At 45.2% G+C, this 19,489-nt stretch overlaps 1 protein-coding gene across 1 annotated transcript in view; it reads right to left on the reverse strand.

The window, feature by feature from the left end:
* The window catches only part of Clic5 (chloride intracellular channel 5), a 95,610-nt gene extending 84,970 nt beyond the window's left edge, over positions 1-10,640 (reverse strand). The window contains exon 1 of the mRNA XM_050119376.1: positions 10,278-10,640. Coding sequence (XP_049975333.1) covers positions 10,278-10,340 — 63 coding nt within the window. The 5' untranslated portion in view covers positions 10,341-10,640. The remainder of the gene's footprint in view (positions 1-10,277) is intronic.
* Positions 10,641-19,489: the final 8,849 nt, after the last annotated feature.

Consider the following 19,489-nt stretch of genomic DNA (forward strand, 5'->3'; position numbering starts at 1 on the left):
GGTGGGACATGGCAGAGTGCAGGAAGAGAAGGTGCTGGAGAAGGGACTGAGAGTCCCACCTACATCTTGAGACAACAGGAAGTGGTTTGTCCCTCTGGGTATCACTTGAGCATATATGAGACCTCAAAGCCCACAAAGACCACCACAGTGACACACTTCCTCCAACAAGGCCACACCTCCTAATAGTGCTATTCCCTTTGGGGGCCATTTTCTTTCGAACCACCACAAGCGTAAATAGAAAATGATACGATATTATGGCTGCTCCGCCCGTTGCATAGAGGAGCAAACCACGCGTGGGAGGGTAGGAGTGGATCCAGATCGTCTGTCCCTGAGTTCATTACACAGCACAGCAGATAGGCCTTTCCTAACCATGAGCTGCAGGCAGACACCTCTAGTGACTTCCACTGCTTACAAAGGGAGCGCACCAATACACGGTCCCCTCCTCGCGTTGTTTTATGACGTCTTTCCAACAACTGTTCCATTCCCGGCCAACAGCCCTGGATAGTCCTGAACTCCATCACCCCGCTCGCCTACTCCCAGCTACCTGCGCCTGGGATCACGCCTCAGGGTTCACTGCTGGTTTCGCTTCCTCCCAGACTAGTTTTAGGGTCCTTCAATGGTGCTACCCTGCACCCCTCATCCTCTGTCTTGTCACATCCTGCGGCACATGCGCATTTCATCTCCCTCACTGCGCCTCCTGGACGGCTGCGACCCCATTTGCTCTGGACCTCTCCCTGACCGCCCTCTGCTTTCAGAGTCTGGCACAGGGTGAGGCTTCGTAAACATCTGCACCAACCACTCTCTCTGTCATCTGAAATCCCCCGAAGTCCTAACTCCTCAAGCTCTTTATCTAGCTAACAGCTCCCATTTGCCCGGCTTTTAAAATTGCTTGTCACTCCCGCATTACTGAGAAATATCACAAGAGAGGAAGAGAAAATAGGGGAAAAAATGTCAAAGCATTCCTCCCTTTCCTGGAGATCTGACGCCAGTGTGGGATGTTTCCGGCTAACGAGCATGTTTGCCTTAGCCTCCTCCATCCTGTAAAATGCATGCTTTGGCAGGATCTGGCTTTCATTTTGTCCTTTGGATCTCCCATGGACTCATTTGGTCCCTTTGGGTTCTTTGTCTTTGATGAGCCATAAAGTGACTTCAGGGTAGCTGTGTAAAGACACAGTTGGCTGGATTGCTCTCCTCAACCTCTTTAAATCTAAACTTAGGAAGAAGGATTGAGGAGGATCACATGAACATCTGCAGAAGTATCCATGCATCCAGGGCTGAGACCCTCTGGCCTCACTATTGTTTACTAGGACCACAGCAATAAGAAAAACCCAGGCTCTCCTGTGCCAACAGTGCTCTAGGGTGTTTCTATAGACAGGTATAGTGGTATATTTGTATTTTGATAAATACATCTTGCCTGAAGACCAGAGACAAAACTAAAGCCACTAGAGGTCAGGCAATGGTGACACATAGCTTTAATCCCAGGAAGTCCTGGGTCAGATGGATCTCTGTGAGTTCAATGCCACCCTGGGTTACACAAGATCAATGCGGAAACAAATCCAGGTAGTGGTGTCTACACCTTTAATCCAAAGCCTAGGAGTCACACACCTTTAATCCCAGCACTGGAAGGAATATAAAATGGGAGGAGAGAGGCTTAGGATGCTTAGTCTGCGGTTGCCCAGCCTTGGTAGAGGTAGGACTTCTCCAGTGGCTTGGCTGCTTCCCTTCCCTGTTTTTGGGTTGAATCCCAATTTCTGACTCTGGGTTTTTATTATTCGCGCTACAGGCGGGAGCTCCTTTCTTTTTTAAAATAAAAGGCTCATCTCAGTTCTGGTAGCAAATTTTTATTTGTCCTTAAATAACTTCACATCTTGGAACTCAAAATGTCTCTCAAGGAACTATCTGTATTTCCCAGAGGCTGGCAGGAAATAGATGAACAGTTCTAACTTTCCGAGAGGCCGGAAGAGATGTTTCCTCATATAGAGAGCAGGCTCCTGAACTCCTGGATGGTGAGAGACCTTTTACACACCCGCACCTCTGGGAAGCTCATGGGGGGTTGTGTTTCCTCCAAAAAAACCTCCACACCTATGCAGGGCCTGGAAGTCGTTGTGAGGGGTGGAGAAATCTGAAGAGGAAAGCAGGGACCTCCAAAAGCAAAGGGCCCAGACGCCAAAGTCTGCTCTTCTCACCTATCGGTCAAAGGCACAGACAATTCTCAGGTGTAAATTCTCACTCTTCCTGGAGTCAAGAGACAGGAAAAGGAACAGAGCCCTGAAACCCATCCTCCCAGGAAACAGCTGTGCAGAAGCTTTGTTGGATGATGGAGGAACTGGCAGGAAGTATCAGCTTCCAGAATCAATGATTCTGCTTCATCCTTGTACTACGGTGACACCAACCACACCCTTGATGCAATGGCCTCTGGTCGGTGAAAACATCAGCCCAGTCAGAGGGCTGGGATCCAGGGATGGCTGCCCTGAGGGCCAGCTGCCCTTGGTCTATGTCACAGCTCCATCAGTGAGACAAGGTGGGTGAGAATAAGCTATGACATACCATCCATGGGAAGTGGGCTTAAAGTCCTTATCTTACACAGGGTCTGCAGAGGAGGTCCCAAATTCTAACACAGAAGACCAAACCCGTCAAATATGTACTGTTGCTACTAGCGTTGTACTAGCTGGAAGGGAGGAAGGAAAGAAAGAAGTCAGGGAGGAAGCACACTATGGCCTGTGATGTCAAACAATTTACCATCTCCCATGCAGCAAGGAAACCGCAGCCTGGCACGGTGACAGTTTTCTACTACTGCAGGCTTAGCACCTGATCTCTCAATGAAAGCTTCCAACTTAACTACATATCAAACTTCATAGACTCTGATCAAACTGGAGAAAGCCAGCAGCCACCCAAAGAGAGAGTACAGCTCAGCAGGCAGGCAGGGGCTCATGCCACTGATACTGGATTTCTGTCCCTGTGCCCTGCCATAACACCTGAGATGGGCACCATTCGACCTTCGAGTACCTGGAGAGGAAGCAGTGATGGTGCACATAGGTGCTAAGTATTGGGATATTGAGAGCAGATCATGAGGTCAGGCAGGACGTCAGGTAGGCTGCCCACAGACCTTTTTCTTCCTCTTACTGTTCCTCTAGACCCAACCCATCAGTCTTGTCCCTAGAGCTGCAACAGATCACCAGCTGCAGCTTCTCTTCCTTCCTGCCTATATCTCTGTGGGTCCCAGAGATCATCCCCTCCTAACCTCCCTCCCCCAACCCTCCTCTGTACCCCAGCCTCCAACACTAGTAGGCGTACTCTGTGAACACATCAGCTGAGCACGCCAGGAAAACAAAAAACACAACAGCCATCGTACTCTGAAAATCCAGAAAGGAAACAGAAACCAACAAACAAAACAGCCACCCAACAAAGACAAACCCAGAAACTAGCACTAGATATATAATCATCTTAAACCCAGATGCCTAAACGCCAGCACAATAACATAGTCAACAACAACCAGGGGACTATGTCCCCACTAGAGCCCAGCTATCCTACCACAGCAGGCCCTGAATATTCCACCATAGCTGAAGCACAAGAAAAAGACCTTAAAACCAGCTATATAAAAATGATAGCGGTCCTTAAAGAGGAAGTTAATAAATCTATTAAAGAAATCCAGGAAAACACAAACAATTGGAGGAAATCAATAAATCTCTTAAAGAAATCCAGGAAAAGATAAACAGTGGAAGAAAGGGGATGAAAGTGTTCAAAACCTGAAAATAGAAATAGAAGCAATAAAAAAAAACATGAACTGAAGGAATTCTGGAAGTAAAAGTTTAAGAATTGGAACAGGAACTACAGAGGCAAGCCTCACAAACTGAATACCAGGGAGATAAGTCAGAATCTCAGGCATTGAAGACATGGTAGAAGAAATGGATATATCAGTCAATGAAAATGTTAAATCTAAAAATTTCCTGACACAAAACATCCAGGCAATCTGGGAGTCCATGAAAAGACCAAACCTAAGAACAGTAGGAGCAGAGTGAAGAGAAGAATCCCAGCTCAAAGGCTCAGAAAATATTTTCAACAAAATCCTAGAAGTAAAATTTCCTAATCTAAAGAGGAAGATGCTTAAAAAGGTACAACAAACAAAACACCAAGTAGATTGGACCAGAAAAGAAAGTCCCTCGCCACATAGTCATCAGAACACTAAATATACGGGACAAAGAAAAATATTAAAAGCTGCAAGGAAAAAGACCAAGTAATATTAAAGGCAGATCTATTAGAATTAGGCCTGATTTTTCCGTGGAGACTCTGAAAGCCAGAATGGCCTGGACAAATGTGCTACAGACTCTAAAAGACCACAGATGCCAGCCCAGCCTACTCCAATTTGCCAAGATGGCATTTCAATTCTTAACATCTGTGCCCCAAACACAAGGACACCCAAGTTTGTAAAAGAAACACCACTACAGCTTAGATCACATATCGATAGTGGGAGACATAAATACCCACTCTCACCAATGGACAGGTCAACAGACAAAACTATTTAACAGAGAAGTACTGGAGGTAGCAGAAGTTATAAACCAAATGGACCTAACAGATATCTACAGAACATTTCATCTAAACACAAACCAATATACCTTCTCAGCACCTCATAAAACTTTCTCTAAAATTGATCATATACTTGCCCACAAAGCAAGTCTCAACAGATACCAGAATACTGAAATAACTCCGTGCATCCTACCAAACCACCACAGTTTAAAGCCGGATATCAACAACAGAAACAGCAGAGAGATTACAAACTCATGGAGACTGAACAACTCTCTATTGAGTGAAAAATGGGCCAAGACAGAAATAAGAAAGAAATTAAAGGCTTTCTAGAATTCCATGAAAATGAATGCACAGCATACCTGAACTTCTAGGACACAATGAAAGCAGTGCTAAGAAGAAAGTTCACAGCACTAAAAAAAAAAAAAAAAAAAGTTCACAAGCCTACAAAAAAAAAGGAAAGATCTCAATCTAGCAACTTAACAGCATACCTGAAAGCTCTAAAACAAAATGAAGTGAACACACCCAAGAAGAGACAATAAATAATCAAACTGAGGGCTGAAAACAATAAAGTAAAAACAGAGGGAACAATACAAAGAACCAATGAAGTTGGTTCTTTGAGAAAATCAACAAGATAGCCCAATGATCTGTTCAAAAGATAATGCAGAGAATGACCAAAGAAGACCACCTCTGACCACTACTGCATGTGCACACGGGTGCATGTGCAGCAACATGTAGACATTCATGCACATATACCTATGCCACAAGCATATGCGTGTGTGCGCACACACGCTACATACACACAAACAGCTAAAGGAGACAGTTCAGTGAGTAAGTGTGCCTGCTGCACAAATATGAAGACCTGAATTCAAATCTCCAGAACTCACTTAAATAGCTAGATGTAATCTCTTGCATCTGTAACCCCGACATTTCATCTGAGGATGGAGACACCAGGATCATCTCATTACTGGGGTTTGCTGATTACCACCTGGGCTCAAGGTCAATGAGAACACATATTTCAAGATAAAAAAGGCAAAGAGTGATAAAACACCTGATGTCCTGATCTGGCCTCCAAGGACATAGGCATGTGTAACACATGCACATGCACACACACACAGGCATGCACACACACACATGCACATGCATGCACACACACACTCATGGGATAACTTACGCTTAGGTGAGCTACCTGAAATGATCAGATTGTCAGAAGAGCATGCACACACATACACACACACACACACACACATGCACGCGCGCACACATGCAAGCACACATACACCTCACGGGATAACTTATGCTTAGATGAGCTGCCTGAAAGGATCAGGCTGTCAGAAGAGCTGATGGCTATGCAGGGAACACCATGAGACTCCATCCTGCCTGTTCTGGAAATCAGATGACCACACTATGTATCTCATGACTTGACCACTGCTCCCCTGTCAGAGATTTTGGGGTCACCGGCAACGAAAACAACTAGCCATTTCGATCACACCATCAGAGGATTGCTTTATTCTCCCACCACAAGCACATGGCGTGGAGGACTATTTGACTAGCCACATTCACCATTCACGCATGGACTGTTCTAGAGTCCTGTGCAGAGAATCACTGCCGGCTCGTTAGCAATTGTTGATGGAGTTGAGTGTTCCATCCACGGCCCTCCTGACCACACCCCCAGTTTACTAGACATTCCGGACTTTCACATATATTATTTTAGCTGTAGCAGAAACTGCCTGCCCTGCACCCGCCCCTGGCTGTCCGTAAACCCTGCACGCTGGAGTCACCTCAGGGTAGCAGTGAGAAAACTGCTCTGGACTCTGCCCGTGGGGACTGATGGCATCAGCCTGGGGAAGGTCCTGGCTCAAGAGCCATTCACTTTCCCTAAATGATGTGCTCATGTATCCACGTTTGAGAACCCATAGTTTCTGTTGATACCCCCAGTTTCTAGAAATGACTGTTGGGGACTTGTCGACCATAATCCCTTTTCTTTGGTAACTTTCTGTTTCTGGGACCTAGGGCGTGGCTAGGAGAGGAGGGAGAACTTGATCCACCCTGCTCAGAAAGTCCTGTGTTTGTCCTCTCAAATTGCTTTCTGTTTCGTTTTGATTCTCTTGTTCTTTATTCTTTCCTTCACCAAACCATATTCATTGCCTTCTCTAACCTGGTACCCTTCCTTTATGATCAAAGTCCAAGCTACAGATGATCTCATCCGTTCTCAAAATATCTCTGCAAGTGAGGAGGGAGCCAAGCCTTGGCTCTCCAAAGGAAATCAGGGACACCCACATCCAGAGACACTCTACCTGCCATACAACTTAAGGGAAGATGGAAGGTAAGACATGTGTAGCAAGCTTCACCTTGCAAAGCACTCTTGCCTGTATGACCCCATGGAAGTTTTACAGCAAGTTGATGCTGACTGCATTTGCCTAATCAGAGCACCACACATTCTCACAATTCTGGTCACATCTATCCTCAGTCTAAGCTCCACAGTTCCCATCACTCTCAAAGTATCTTGGTTTGGACAATGACTTGTTATCATTGTTAGCTTCCTTGCTATTAGTTATAAAGACTTTTGGCTAAAGGAGAGGTCAAAGAAGATTAGGGAAGTTGAGTGATTTGCTCATAGTCATCTAGTTCATTTGAGGCAGAGAGATGCCTTGGGCGCAGGTTATATGTAACATCAAGAGCCTAACTTGTCAGAATAAGGTCTAAGGGGCTGCCTTTGAAACTCAGTTGGTAGAGTGCTTCCCTAGCATGCATGAAATCCTGGGCTCCATCCCCAGTACCAAGCAAACTGGGCATGGTGGTGCACTCTTAGCATTGAGGAGATGGAGGTGGGAGGATTGGGAGCTCAAGGTCATCTTTCGGTACTTAGGGAACTCAAGGCCAGTCTGGGCTACATGATAGGCCGGAAAATAAATAATACAAGGACGGACATATCAGTGTCCTGGGAGAGACGGGATGTATAGAGTATGATGTGTAAGACCGAGGACTGAACCTGCATGCTGTCTGTGGGCTGCTTCAGAGCACTTCACACGCCTTCCCCCAACACAGAATTGCTGGCGGTATCATGACACAAACCCTGTTCTCGTAGCCTTGGGTACCGAAAGGGAGCATACCTCAGTTCACCAAGCGCTGTGACTGTAAGGATCATGAGGTCCGGTGAATCATAGTTCACTGTTTTATTCATTTCACAAAGAGTGAAATAACCTTCATGAATAAGGATGTGAGGGCCCAATGAGATCATTTCCTTCCCTGAGCTCCACATGACCTAGGATGCTGCTGTTCCTCGGCATGATGACAACTATCACTGCAGGAGAAACAGGTGATGGCCTCGGAGAGCAAGGAAAGGGGACAACGTGGAGTCTCAGGGAGTAGTGGGGTGGAACGGCAGACTCGGTGTTATGTGAAGTGGAGGGGGGGGTCTTTCACAGGCTGCTGACAATGACCAACATCACTGCTCCAGGTGGGGCCTCTTCTCTGTGAGTTACTTCAGAGGGACCAACCCACATTCCCTGTGAGCTACTTCAGAGGGACCAAACTACCCTCCCCTTCAGAAAGCACATCGGTTATCCAACACCAGACCTCAGAGACATTCTTTCTGTGGAAATCCGTAAGGGAAACTTCAGATTTGGGAAAGTATGATTCTGCAAACTAATCACCCCCTCCCCCAAAATGACACCGCTCAGAGCGGTTGCTTTACTCTAGACTCAACTGGTTATGTTTAGCAGACAGAGTTTCTCTGGGTAGCCTGGCTGTCCTGGAACTCGCTCTGTAGACCAGGTTGATTTTGAACTCAGAGATCCTCCTGCCTCTGCCTCCTGCATGCTGGGTGAACCACCACCGACCTGACTGACCCGGCTTTTGTGTATACTCTGTGACCATAACAGTAACTAGAAACTAAAAAATGAGAATAGGGGAATCAAACCAGCTCTGCCATCAATCTGGTCTTAGAGACCAAGGCCCGCTTGCCTCCCACTAATTGCTTCTCTTTAGAGAAAAAGCAGATGACAGCACAGATATTCTAGAATTCTCTGGGGGGCTACTTGAGCTGTGGAGTAAGCTTTTTTATATATAAATAGACAAAATCTCCAAATGCTGCCAACATGAAATTCCAAAGACACAGGTAGAATTGGTCTCTGCGTCTGGTAACAGGGCAAAGGGCTCCTTTGGCTTAAAAGAACCAATTTGTGTTTGAAATTTCCCTCAGGGAACCTGACACCTTGAAGTCCCTACTCCCAGGGAAGCTGAGCAAGTGCAAGAATGGCTCTCTTAAGGAACACAGCAAGCTGTGTGAAACCTCTGTCCATTCACCCTCCCAGCTGTAGGCCTGGGCACCTGAGCTGGGGGCTCCCGGTGTGGATCCCTTGGTCAAATCCTGTCCAGCCTGGGAGGCGACAGGGCCCTTGTTCATTACCTAGGTCGGCCGCCAGCACAAAAGGAGATCTAGATCACTTTGTAGACATAAAATAACTTTTAACAGATTATATATTATTATATTATATATAATATATTATATATATTATATTAGAAATTCAATATGTGTATTGAATAGTGTGTGTGTGCGTGTGTTTCAAAGATGTCAAAGAAGAAAAGATTGCTGTTCGGGTTTACACAAACCTAAAACTTTCTACAGAAGTCTGCACCATTGGCTTGGAAGGGGTGGTTTGAGCAAACTGACATCTTTCGGGCTCCCAGGTTATATGAACGCCCTTTAAGCAACAAGTGTGTTCTCCACACTCAGCACTCTGTTCTAGGAAACTGCCCTTGATTTTCTTCTCCTTTGTGAAAAGTTCAGGTAATCAGGCAGCGGAGCTCTCCCCCTCCCCCTAGTCCTGGCGACTCCGCCTGCCCAGAGGCTGCTTTCCTCCCGCCTCAGGTTTCCAAGTTTCTGCTTCTGCAGTGTCCCGCAAAGAGGGCTGATCAAATGTTTCTGCCCATGCCCGCGGACCTGGCCTTGTACTTCTTCAGCAGCTTGCAAAAGAAATACAGCCTCTGTCTCGCTCCTGCTCCTGCTCACGGAGCGCCCAAGAAGCTTAATCTGGTTCTGCTACACTAGAAGGTGCTGCTTTGCAGCCCTGACTCAGGTTGACTGGCAGGTCCCCTGGTTACAAATACTGCCCCACAGAATCATAATGACAATGACAATAACAGTGGGGAACGGGTGTTCGCTTTCTACTTTCCAAGCCACAAAACAAGAAAATAGTTTTGCGAGCTTCACTGTTATTTTAGTCTTTCTGAATAAAAAAAAAAAGGGGAACGGTGCTAGGAAATGCTATTTTTGCTTTGCCAAAGATCATTTTTATCAACGTTTCTCTCTCTCTCTCTCTCTCTCTCTCTCTCTCTCTCTCTCTCTCTCTCTCTCTCTCTCTCTCTCTCTTCCTCCTCCTCCTCCTCCTTCCTCTACTGTAGGAGAAAAGTTTACTGGTCCAGCCAGGTCCTCCTGTCCCTATATCTGGAGGCATCCTTTAAGATCAGCCTGGTCACGGCGACCCTTGGAGTCCAGGATCCATGGTGGTGACCTGCCCTACAGTGTTTCACAGACTGAAGGTCAGCTCTCCAGGAAGACAGACACCTGCCAGGTTGAAGTTTACTCCATCCTCCCGGGAACCCCTTGCAGAAAGGCCATCTGCAGAACCAGGAGGGCAGGGCGTTGGGCTGTGCTCCCTAGGGAGGGTCCCTAGTCCCAGAGGGATCTGCGCCCTGACACTTGAGATCACGACAGAGCCAGCACTGAGAGAGGCCCGCGGATGACGACCTACCTTCACGAAGAGCTCGATCTCGGGGTCCCTATCGTCCCCATTAGCTGTCGCTGAGTCCATCATACCGTCGGCGCTCCGGGCCGCGGTCCCGGGTCGGAGAGGCGCCACCTCTGCAGCACTTCAGGCTCCTGCTCACGGTGGGAGCCTCTCTTCTCAGCGCTGTTTAATTTCTTTTAAGGCTTCCAGTCTCTCATCAATTTCCCCAAGCAAGGACAGCGATGTCTGAGAGATCAGTGTCTCAGGTGACCCGGGGAAAGAACCGACTTCAAGAGCCAGCAGGGGGCTTAAGGGAAAAGCGAGCTAAGGGATTGACAACAGGTCCCGGGAGCAACAAGTGCCTGGCTGCTGGGAGGTGTCACAGGATCCGCGACTGTCAGCGATCCCGCGCCTCCGCCGGTGCGCCCAAAATAGACCGCGGCCGCGGGGCGGGGTCAATCCGGGCGGGGATTTGGCGGTCGGGAGGACGACACAGTGGGGAGCTCTGCTGCATCGGCTGCCTCCAGTCACCCCCTAAACCTTTCAGTACTCAAGGCTCATGCAGAGCCTGGGCAGTCCCAAATGACCAAGAGGACGTCCTGCAGGGGGTAACGAGACAAAGAGAGGGAGCCAGGGACAAGAGCAAAAGGAAAAGAGCCCACGGCTTTCAAGATTTTTAAATGTATACATTTTTATTTTTTTTAACAGAACAATTCAGCTAGACCAAGTTACTCTAGTACCAAAATTACGCACTTGCAAGGCGGGCCGAGTCCTGGGAAAAAGGAAAGAAGGGAAGATCCCGAGCTCGCAGCATTTGTGTCTTTGCACTGAGCAAACAGAGAAGGGGTGGGGCAGGAGCCTGTGAGAGGCAAAGGGGTGAGCCAACGGGGTCACGGGTACTGGAGTCAGGGATCAGCACTTTCAACTTTATGGGTCTCCCCTTACCCCTGGCTTTATTTTATTTTCCTCTGCTTCCTCTCTCTCTCTCTCTCTCTCTCTCTCTCTCTCTCTCTCTCTCTCTCTCTCTCTCTCTCTCTCTCTCTCCTTTTTCTCTCCCTACACATGCACACACCTCTCAGGCAGCCCAGACTGGCCTTTGGCCTTGAATGCACTATGTAATTGAAACTGAGCTTGAATTTCTCATCTTCCTGCCTCTAACTTCCCAATTGCTGGTTACAGGTGCATGCCACCACTCCAAGCTTTCTTTATTGTTTTTGTTTGTTTGTTTGTTTGTTTGTGAAGGGCGGGATGTTGTTTGTTTGGTTTGTTGTGCAATTTTGTTTTGTTTTGTTTGTGAACTATGATGGGGGGGGGATAATCACATCCTTGGGTATACAGCTAAATGTATTTTCACCTTCGGTTACCAGATGAAGGAATAAAATGTTAGCCACATCACCAGAAGTTCTTGATCCTTTTTCCCCCTGCTCCTCCCCAGCCAAGGTAACCATGACCCAGACTTGAACTAATCTAAGGTGAGAACTAGTCTAAGGGTTAGTGGAGTGAGGTTAGTGACCCTGGTTTCTTTCAACCCTAACGACAATGGACACATTTCCCTTGGATGTATCCTTAGGAGGGAGGTGCAGAACCACAGATTCCCAGGCGCTATTGTTAAACATTGCCTTGTGGTTTCCAAAAGTATCTTTCCCTATCTTTTGTTTCTTTTAAAAAGTAGTTGTCGAGCTTGGGAAAGGCTCAGTGTGCAAAACTCTTGCCAGACAAGCTTAAGGCCTTGAGTTGGGCTCCATAGCATCTGTGTAACTATTGGGCCTGCTTGGTGGCCTGTCTCTGCTCTCTGGGCTCTGGAGGTGGAGACCAAACAGACTGAATGAGCAGTCTGAACTCAGTCTGAACTGTGGGTTCGGGTGAAAGAGCTTGCCTCAATCTAAGACAGAAAGCAATTCAAGAAAGACATTGGCTGTCTTAATTTTTACAAATGGTGTTATTGGCCCGATTTTATAGTGGGGAAACTGAGGCATAGTAGACTTAAGAAACTTGATTCCAGTTATCAATCTAGGACATGGGAAAGTCAGAATTTGAATAAACTGGTATTTCCTCCTCAGTTACTCAACTAACTGTGTCTCTCACACAGTGCACACGGAACTGAAGGAAATGAGATCTGGTCCTAATCAATGAAGAGTAAAATCCATTCCAGTGAAGTAGTCCTAGAAGGCAACCTCAAGGCTGTCACACGAACTAGGCAGATGGAGGGTTTGTGTCCGAGTTTGGATCTGAACGGTCACTTGACTCCAGCCGTGGCACTATTGGAGCCTCTAAGAGGTGGGGCCTACCAGTAGAAGGCAGTTGGGTCACTGGGGCCGTGTCCTAAAAGGCAATCGTCTTAGTTAGTTCTCTATTGATGTGAGGAGACACCAGGACCAAGGCAAGGTACTTAAAAAAGCACTCAATTAGGAGCTTGCTTACCGTTTCAGAGGGTCCATGGCGGGGAGCATGGAGCGGACAGGCAGACTTGGTACTGGAGCAGCAGCTAAGTGTCTACATCTCATCCACGAGTTAGAGGCAGAGCAAAATCAAGACTGGACCTGGCATGGGCTTCAATCACACTCCCTACAACAAGTCTACACTCCTAATCCTTCCCAAAACAATTCTGCCAATTGGAGGACGGGCATTTAAACATATGAACCTATAGGAGTCATTCTCATTCAAACTATCACAGGAGTTAAGCAACCATACCGATCCGTCTTTTTGCTAGCCTCCATCCACACAAGTCCCTGTCATTGTGTACAGTGTTACCACAGGTCCTAAGCAATGAGGCTAATGGGTGATGGACTATAGAACCTCTAAAACTGAACCCAAAATAAACCTTTCTTCTTTTTAAGTAGTTTATCTCAGGTATCTTGCTATGGCAAAAAAAAAAAAAAGTGGACTAGCACAGAGGGGCTCCACGGGACAGCACACAAAGGGCCTTCTTCACCCTGTAGGGATGGGAGGAAGGAAAGGCTACACACAGCACAAGCTGATTCGGCGGAAACTCCCTGGTCATGTTTCCGGTAGGTAGGTAGAGGAGGACAATGCTATGGCCACCATTACAGACTCCAAGTTCAGGCATTCCCTTCCTGCTGAAGACAGCACCATCATGGCTGACATGCAACCCTCTGGGCTCTTCATCAGGATGAGGTTCAATGTCTCGGCTTTTCCTCCTTGCTTTCAGACTTACATCACGGAAGCCTTTACACAAGCTTTACACAAGCTGTCACCTTCACAGCTGAAACTCTGCACCAGTGATGACAATCCCTAGGGCAGGACCCGGGTTACAAAGGAGTCTGGGGCTTTCGCTGTATCACACCTTCTGTGAACCGGAGTGTGGGAATGTCTTCAGATTACGTCAGCAAGCACAAACAAAATTAGAGAGAAAGCCTTAGGAGATCTTTTAAATGGAAAGTCCTTTATGGGAGCTTTGGATCATGCTCTTGCCTAGGATCCAAGCAATGCGTGGGACGATCTTTCTTTCTGAATCTCAAGCCTGGCACAGACATATTGGAAAACAGGAAGTTTCTGCTTATTAATATTTCTAGAAATCATCACCCATGGCAGCCCTGCAAATAACTCATAGTTTAAATACAAAACCTTCATATTTTTCTGGTCTTTATGTGTATTGTGGGTGTATGTCATTTGTAGGTACACACAGAAGTCAGAAAAGAGAGCCAGATCCCCTAGAGCTGGAGTTAGATCCCCTAGAGGTGGAGATCGTACACCACCTGACCTGGGTGCTGGGAACCAAACTCAGGTCCTCCACAAGAGCAGGAAGTGCTCTTAACTGCTAAATGGTCTCCCCAGCCCCTATGCACCTTCTTGCTGTCCCACCCCACTTCAGGCTTGGCCATCAACTATTTTTGTACACAGTTTTACTACTAACTCCATAGTATGGTTGATATAATGGCTTTACTTTTATACCCAAATGTTATGGCATATTACTTTAACTATATAAAGCTGTGTTGCATATGTTTGTGTTGCAGAATATTAGCTAGGTAAAACTGCATTGCATGTGTATATGCTGTATTTGTCTAGCTCTATAAAAATGTGTTGCAATTCTACCTTGCCTGTTTACGGCATCTGATTTGGCCCAATTAAAAGTTGAACAGCCAATAGCTAGGCAGTAGAAGGATAGGTGGGGCTGGTGGGGAGAGAGAATAAGTAGTAGGAGGAATCTAGGCTCTCTCTCGAGAGAAGAGCATGAAGGAGAAAGAGAGGCAGATGCCTGGGGACAGTCAGGCAGTCACCAGACAGATAGACATGGAGTAGGACACACAGAATGAAAGAAAGTAAAAAGCCCCAAGGCAAAACACAGATGAAGATAAACAGGTTAAATTAGAATTATAAGAGCTAGTGGGACAAGCATAAGATAAGGTTAGGCATTCATAACTAATATGAAGTCCCCATGTCACCGTTTGGGAGCTGTTTGGTGGCCCAAAAGAAAGCCTGCTGCACCCAGCGCTGCCCAAGCAAACTTGCTTAGAGCCAAGGGCAGCTTTGACAGGCAGAAAACACTTTACTTCTCATTTAGCCCACATCATTATAAACTCAGCACAATTTTTAGATTAGGCTTTATCAGGAAAGAACTGCAAAAAAATGCTTTTAGTGTTCTCTTTGCCAGCACACAGGCTAAAATTGGAACCAGAGAGAGGAGATTACCATTGCCTGGGAAACGCTGATATGTGGGTCTCTATAATACCTGTATTTTTGTACAACTATTGAAGGAAAACTACAACATATATGATATATTTAAATATATGAGGTTGATTAATTTAAATTTGTTAATATGACAAATACAACATAAAGAACGGAAGTTAAAGTAATTTGTGTAGTTGCAGAGTTCATATAATCCAAGTGAAATGCTAAATTGTTTGCCATAAATATAAAAAAAGCTGAGTAGTCCTATTGTAAATCCCAAATAAAGACCTCTTTTTTTATACAAAGTGATATAGTAGAATGGTGTAGGAGGATCTTCTTTCTATATGTTGCTTTCATTAGTTAATAAAGAAACTGCCTTGGCCTTTTGATAGGGCAGCAGCTTAGATAGGTGGAGTAGACAGAACAGAATGCTGGAAGAAAGAAGGCAGAGAAAGAGAGCTGCCCACCATGAAGTTGCCAGGTCAGACATGTTGAATCTTTTCCAGTAAGTCACAACCTTGTGGTGACATACAGATTATTAGAAATGGGTTGAATCAAGATGTGAGAGTTAGCCAATAAGAGGCTAGAACTAATGGGCCAGGCAGTGTTTAAATGAATACAATTTGTGTGTTGTTATTTAGGGGTATAAGCTAGCCAGGCAGCCAGGAGCCGGGCAGTGGGAACACAGCCCGTTGCTCCTTTTTACAACAGTAGAAATGCAGATGAGGACTGGAGAGATGACTCAGCAGTCAGGACTGTGTACTCTTCCTTCAGAAGACTGGCATTCAACTCTCAGCACCCACATCCTGTGGCTCACAACCTAACCTGTAACTCCAGCTCCAGGGGCTCTGAAGCCTTTGGCCTCTGAAGCACCTGCACACATGTGTACAGCATCCACCAACAGAATACACATAATTTAAAATATACCATTTCCAATTTCAGATAGAGAATCCAGAGAGCTTGAACATTTAGAGCACTTGTTGCTCTAGCAGGGGTTCTGAGTTTGATTCCCAGCACATACATGGTGACTCACAACTCTCCATAACTCCCAGGTTTATATATGATGTACATTCATACACATAGTGGTACAAGCTTGCAATGTAGCACTTGGGGAGCAGAATGGTACATGTGTGTAATGATAGCATTTGGGGAGCATAGTGGTACATGTGTGTAGTGATAGTATTCGGGGACCACAGAGTTACAAGTGCAATGATAGCATTTGGGAAGGCTGAGGCAGAAAGATTAGGAATTCAATGCCATCTCTGACTACACAGAAAGTTCAAAGCCAGCCTGGGATGTGTGTGTGTGTGTGTGTGTGTGTGTGTGTGTGTGTGTGTGTGTGTGTGTAAGAGAGACAAAGACATAGAGAATCTTAAACATGTATACAACTGATAATAACAGAGGCTCAATTCAGATGAAGAAAAAGCTTATTGGTCAGAAAAGAGAAAGAGACAAGAACACACTTGCAATCAGAAATTTCTAATCTCCTTCTTATTAATTGACATCTTGACACCTCTATGAAGTCATAGAGAGACTTGACAGCACTGTCTGCCAACTTTACATGGCTAAAATTTGTGAACTCTCCTGGGAAATGGTCACCAGTGTACACATCATTCTCAACTTTGCAAGGAAACTCCACCAAAGGACCATTGGTGTGGGAGGTCCTTCTCTCTATGTGTTGCTTTCATTGGTTAATGAATTAAAAAAAAACTGCTTTGGACCTATAACAAGGCAGAATTTAGCTAGGTGGGGAAAACTAAACTGAATGCTGGGAGGAAGAAGGGTGGAGTCAGAGAAGATGCCATGGAGCCACCACCAGAGTCAGACATGCTGAAAATTTGTCAGTAAGTCACTGTCACATGGCGATACTCAGATTAATAGAAATGAGTTAAATTAATATGCAAAAGTTAGCCAGTAAGAAACTAGAGCTAAGGGCCAAGCCGTGATTTAATTAATACAGTTTCTGAGTGATTATTTCAGGGCTAAGTGGCCTGGAACTAACTAGTGGCCTTCCTCCAAAAGACCATATTCTAGTCACAGGAAAAATTCTGATTTAAAATGAAAATGTGTCTTAGGACTGTTATAGAGTCAATTAGACTGATGTCAGAAAGGCATGCCCCCCAAAACCAAATGTTTGTAAATTAAGCAATATAATAAAAGAAAATCGTTGACCAACACAAAAGCCTTAAGGATAACTGGAAAATAACTTGAACTGGGTTGAAATGAACATAGAGAATATTGAAATTTGTAGGGTGCAGCTGTCATGCTCACTGGAGGGGAAGTGATATGGTAGGAAAGAATAAAGGAGTTAAACCAGTAATCTAAGAGTCTACCTCAAAAGCTAGAAAAGGAATAGCTAACTGTACCCAAGCAACTAAAGGAGCAAAAGAGTAAGTGTAAGATCAGAACTGATTGAAAGACAGAGAAAGAAATAGGACACGATTTTTTAAAAAAGAAGATTTTATTTACAAAAAGAAAAAAGAGAGAAATAGATTTTAAAAAGCCACAAAGTTGAATATTCACACCCATCTAGATTTTACTGAGAGAGAAAAGGTGTGTTACTAAAGTCAGATATGAAAGATGGGGCCATCAGCTATACCTCCACAAGTGAGAGGACACAGAACTGTTGGAAGAGCCTGCTTATGGGAATTATGTATATCACTTATACCACTTCTGCAAATTGTATGGAATCTTGAAAGACAAAGCATAACAAATTCACACAAGAAAAGATGGATCTACCTGACAGGCTCACTCTCTGAATAAAAATTAAATATATTTTATTCACACTTGAGAACCCTTCAATAAGCCAACAGCAAAAGACCTAGAAGCCCCAGGCATTTCATTAACAAATTCTACCAAACATTTAAGACAGGGTAACACCAATTCTATAAATCTCATTCAGAAATAGAAGAGGGGGGTCAAAAGACACTTCAGGATGTGTAAAAAATTTTCACAACTCAAAAACAAGTGAACAATCCTTGTCTAAAAAATAACAGAAAAAGATACAGACACTTTACCGAAGAGCAAAACATGAAAATATTCTTAATGTTAGTTATTTCCTGGAGGTACACGGGTAAAATGAGAGAAGCTACAACGTGTCTATTAGGAAGGGTGACTTCTGCTCTTCTGAAAACTCTGAGAGCTAGCACGAAGGCAACTACAACTCTCAACTTCTAGAACATTTCCACAGAGCAGTTTAGAAACTGTGTATGACATCAAGTCTGTGCTCTTTGTGTCTTCCCGTTTCCTGGGCACACTTCAAGAGAAATGAAAATTCCTGTTGACCGAAAGTGTTGAACGTGAATGTTTACACAGTATTATTTATAATGACCCCACATTAGAAACAATGGCTAAATGAATCAACCAATTGTAATACACACAAACAACGGCACACCATTTAGCAGTCAAAAAAAGAGCTTCTAAGAAGTGTGCACATGCATAAATCTCAACTGTACAATGCTACCTGAAAAGCTAGTCTCAAAAAGGTACGCATTGTATAGCTTTGCTTGCATGACATTCTAGATCAGTGGCAGGCAGCAGCAGGTTGGGGGAAGTTTGATTGCACAGATGTTAGGAAAGAGTTTTCGCTGGTGCTAAAACCAATATCCTGTCTGTTCTAGTGGTCACAAGCATCTCTGTATGTGTTAAAATTTGCAGAACTGCATGCCCCCAAAATGAATGTTTCCTGTGTAAAGTTAAAAAGCATCAAAGTTCTTAAATAATTTTGAAAACTGTAAAGTCAGGGCTAGGAAGACAGTTCAGTCAGCAGCACGTCTGCCATGCAAGCAGAACTCCCTGAGCTGGGTGTCTGTAACACATGGAACATTTTCAAAGGCCAGGCATGGTGGCATGTGCTTGGAATGCCCACACTCAGAAGGTGGAAACAGGGGGATGCCTAGGACTTGCAGGCTGCCCAGCCTTGCCTAACTGGCAATGAACAAAAATTACCCAAGGCAGGAGGTTCCTGAGGAACAGCACCCAAGTTGACCTGTGAGCTACACATATTCACACGGTCTAGACACACACACACACACACAACACAACACAACACAAAATATATATGAATCCACCATTTTGTTTTCATATCCTCCTCTCCATGCACTCTCTCCTCAAATTTCATCACACCATTAACTTCAGAAATATAAAACAAACTCCTGAAACAGAAAACGAAACAACACAGACAGGAAGGACAGTAGCTCTTGGCTGTGAGTTCTTATGAACATAAAAATGTTAATAAAAAAAAAAGAGCATACACACACCCAACATATGTTGGCAGAGTAAACATCCCCCTGCATAAAGGGAAAATGGATGCAGTAGAGAGGAGAGATGGGACCCAGGCAAAGCCAAAACACAAGGAAAATATTAAAGCCAATAGCTCCATGTCTGGTCCCTGGGGCACCTGGTGCCATGATGTGTGCTCCTAAGAACTAAACACAGCCAGGAAATCCATACCACAGCCTGAGTGTGGGTCTGCTTCAGGTGTCCTCCATCAGACTAACACACACATTTCCCTGAGCTCACCTTTCCCCAGAACCTCAGGGAACACGATGTAGACTCTTGGCATCAGTGTAACGGGAGCGTCTTCCTGTCTAGCCTTCCAGCGCTCC

Source organism: Alexandromys fortis, unplaced genomic scaffold (genome assembly GCF_014885135.2).
Source record: "Alexandromys fortis isolate MF-2015 unplaced genomic scaffold, M_Fortis_MF-2015_v1.1 scaffold_145, whole genome shotgun sequence".
In the NCBI taxonomy this organism is placed as follows: Eukaryota; Metazoa; Chordata; class Mammalia; order Rodentia; family Cricetidae; genus Alexandromys; species Alexandromys fortis.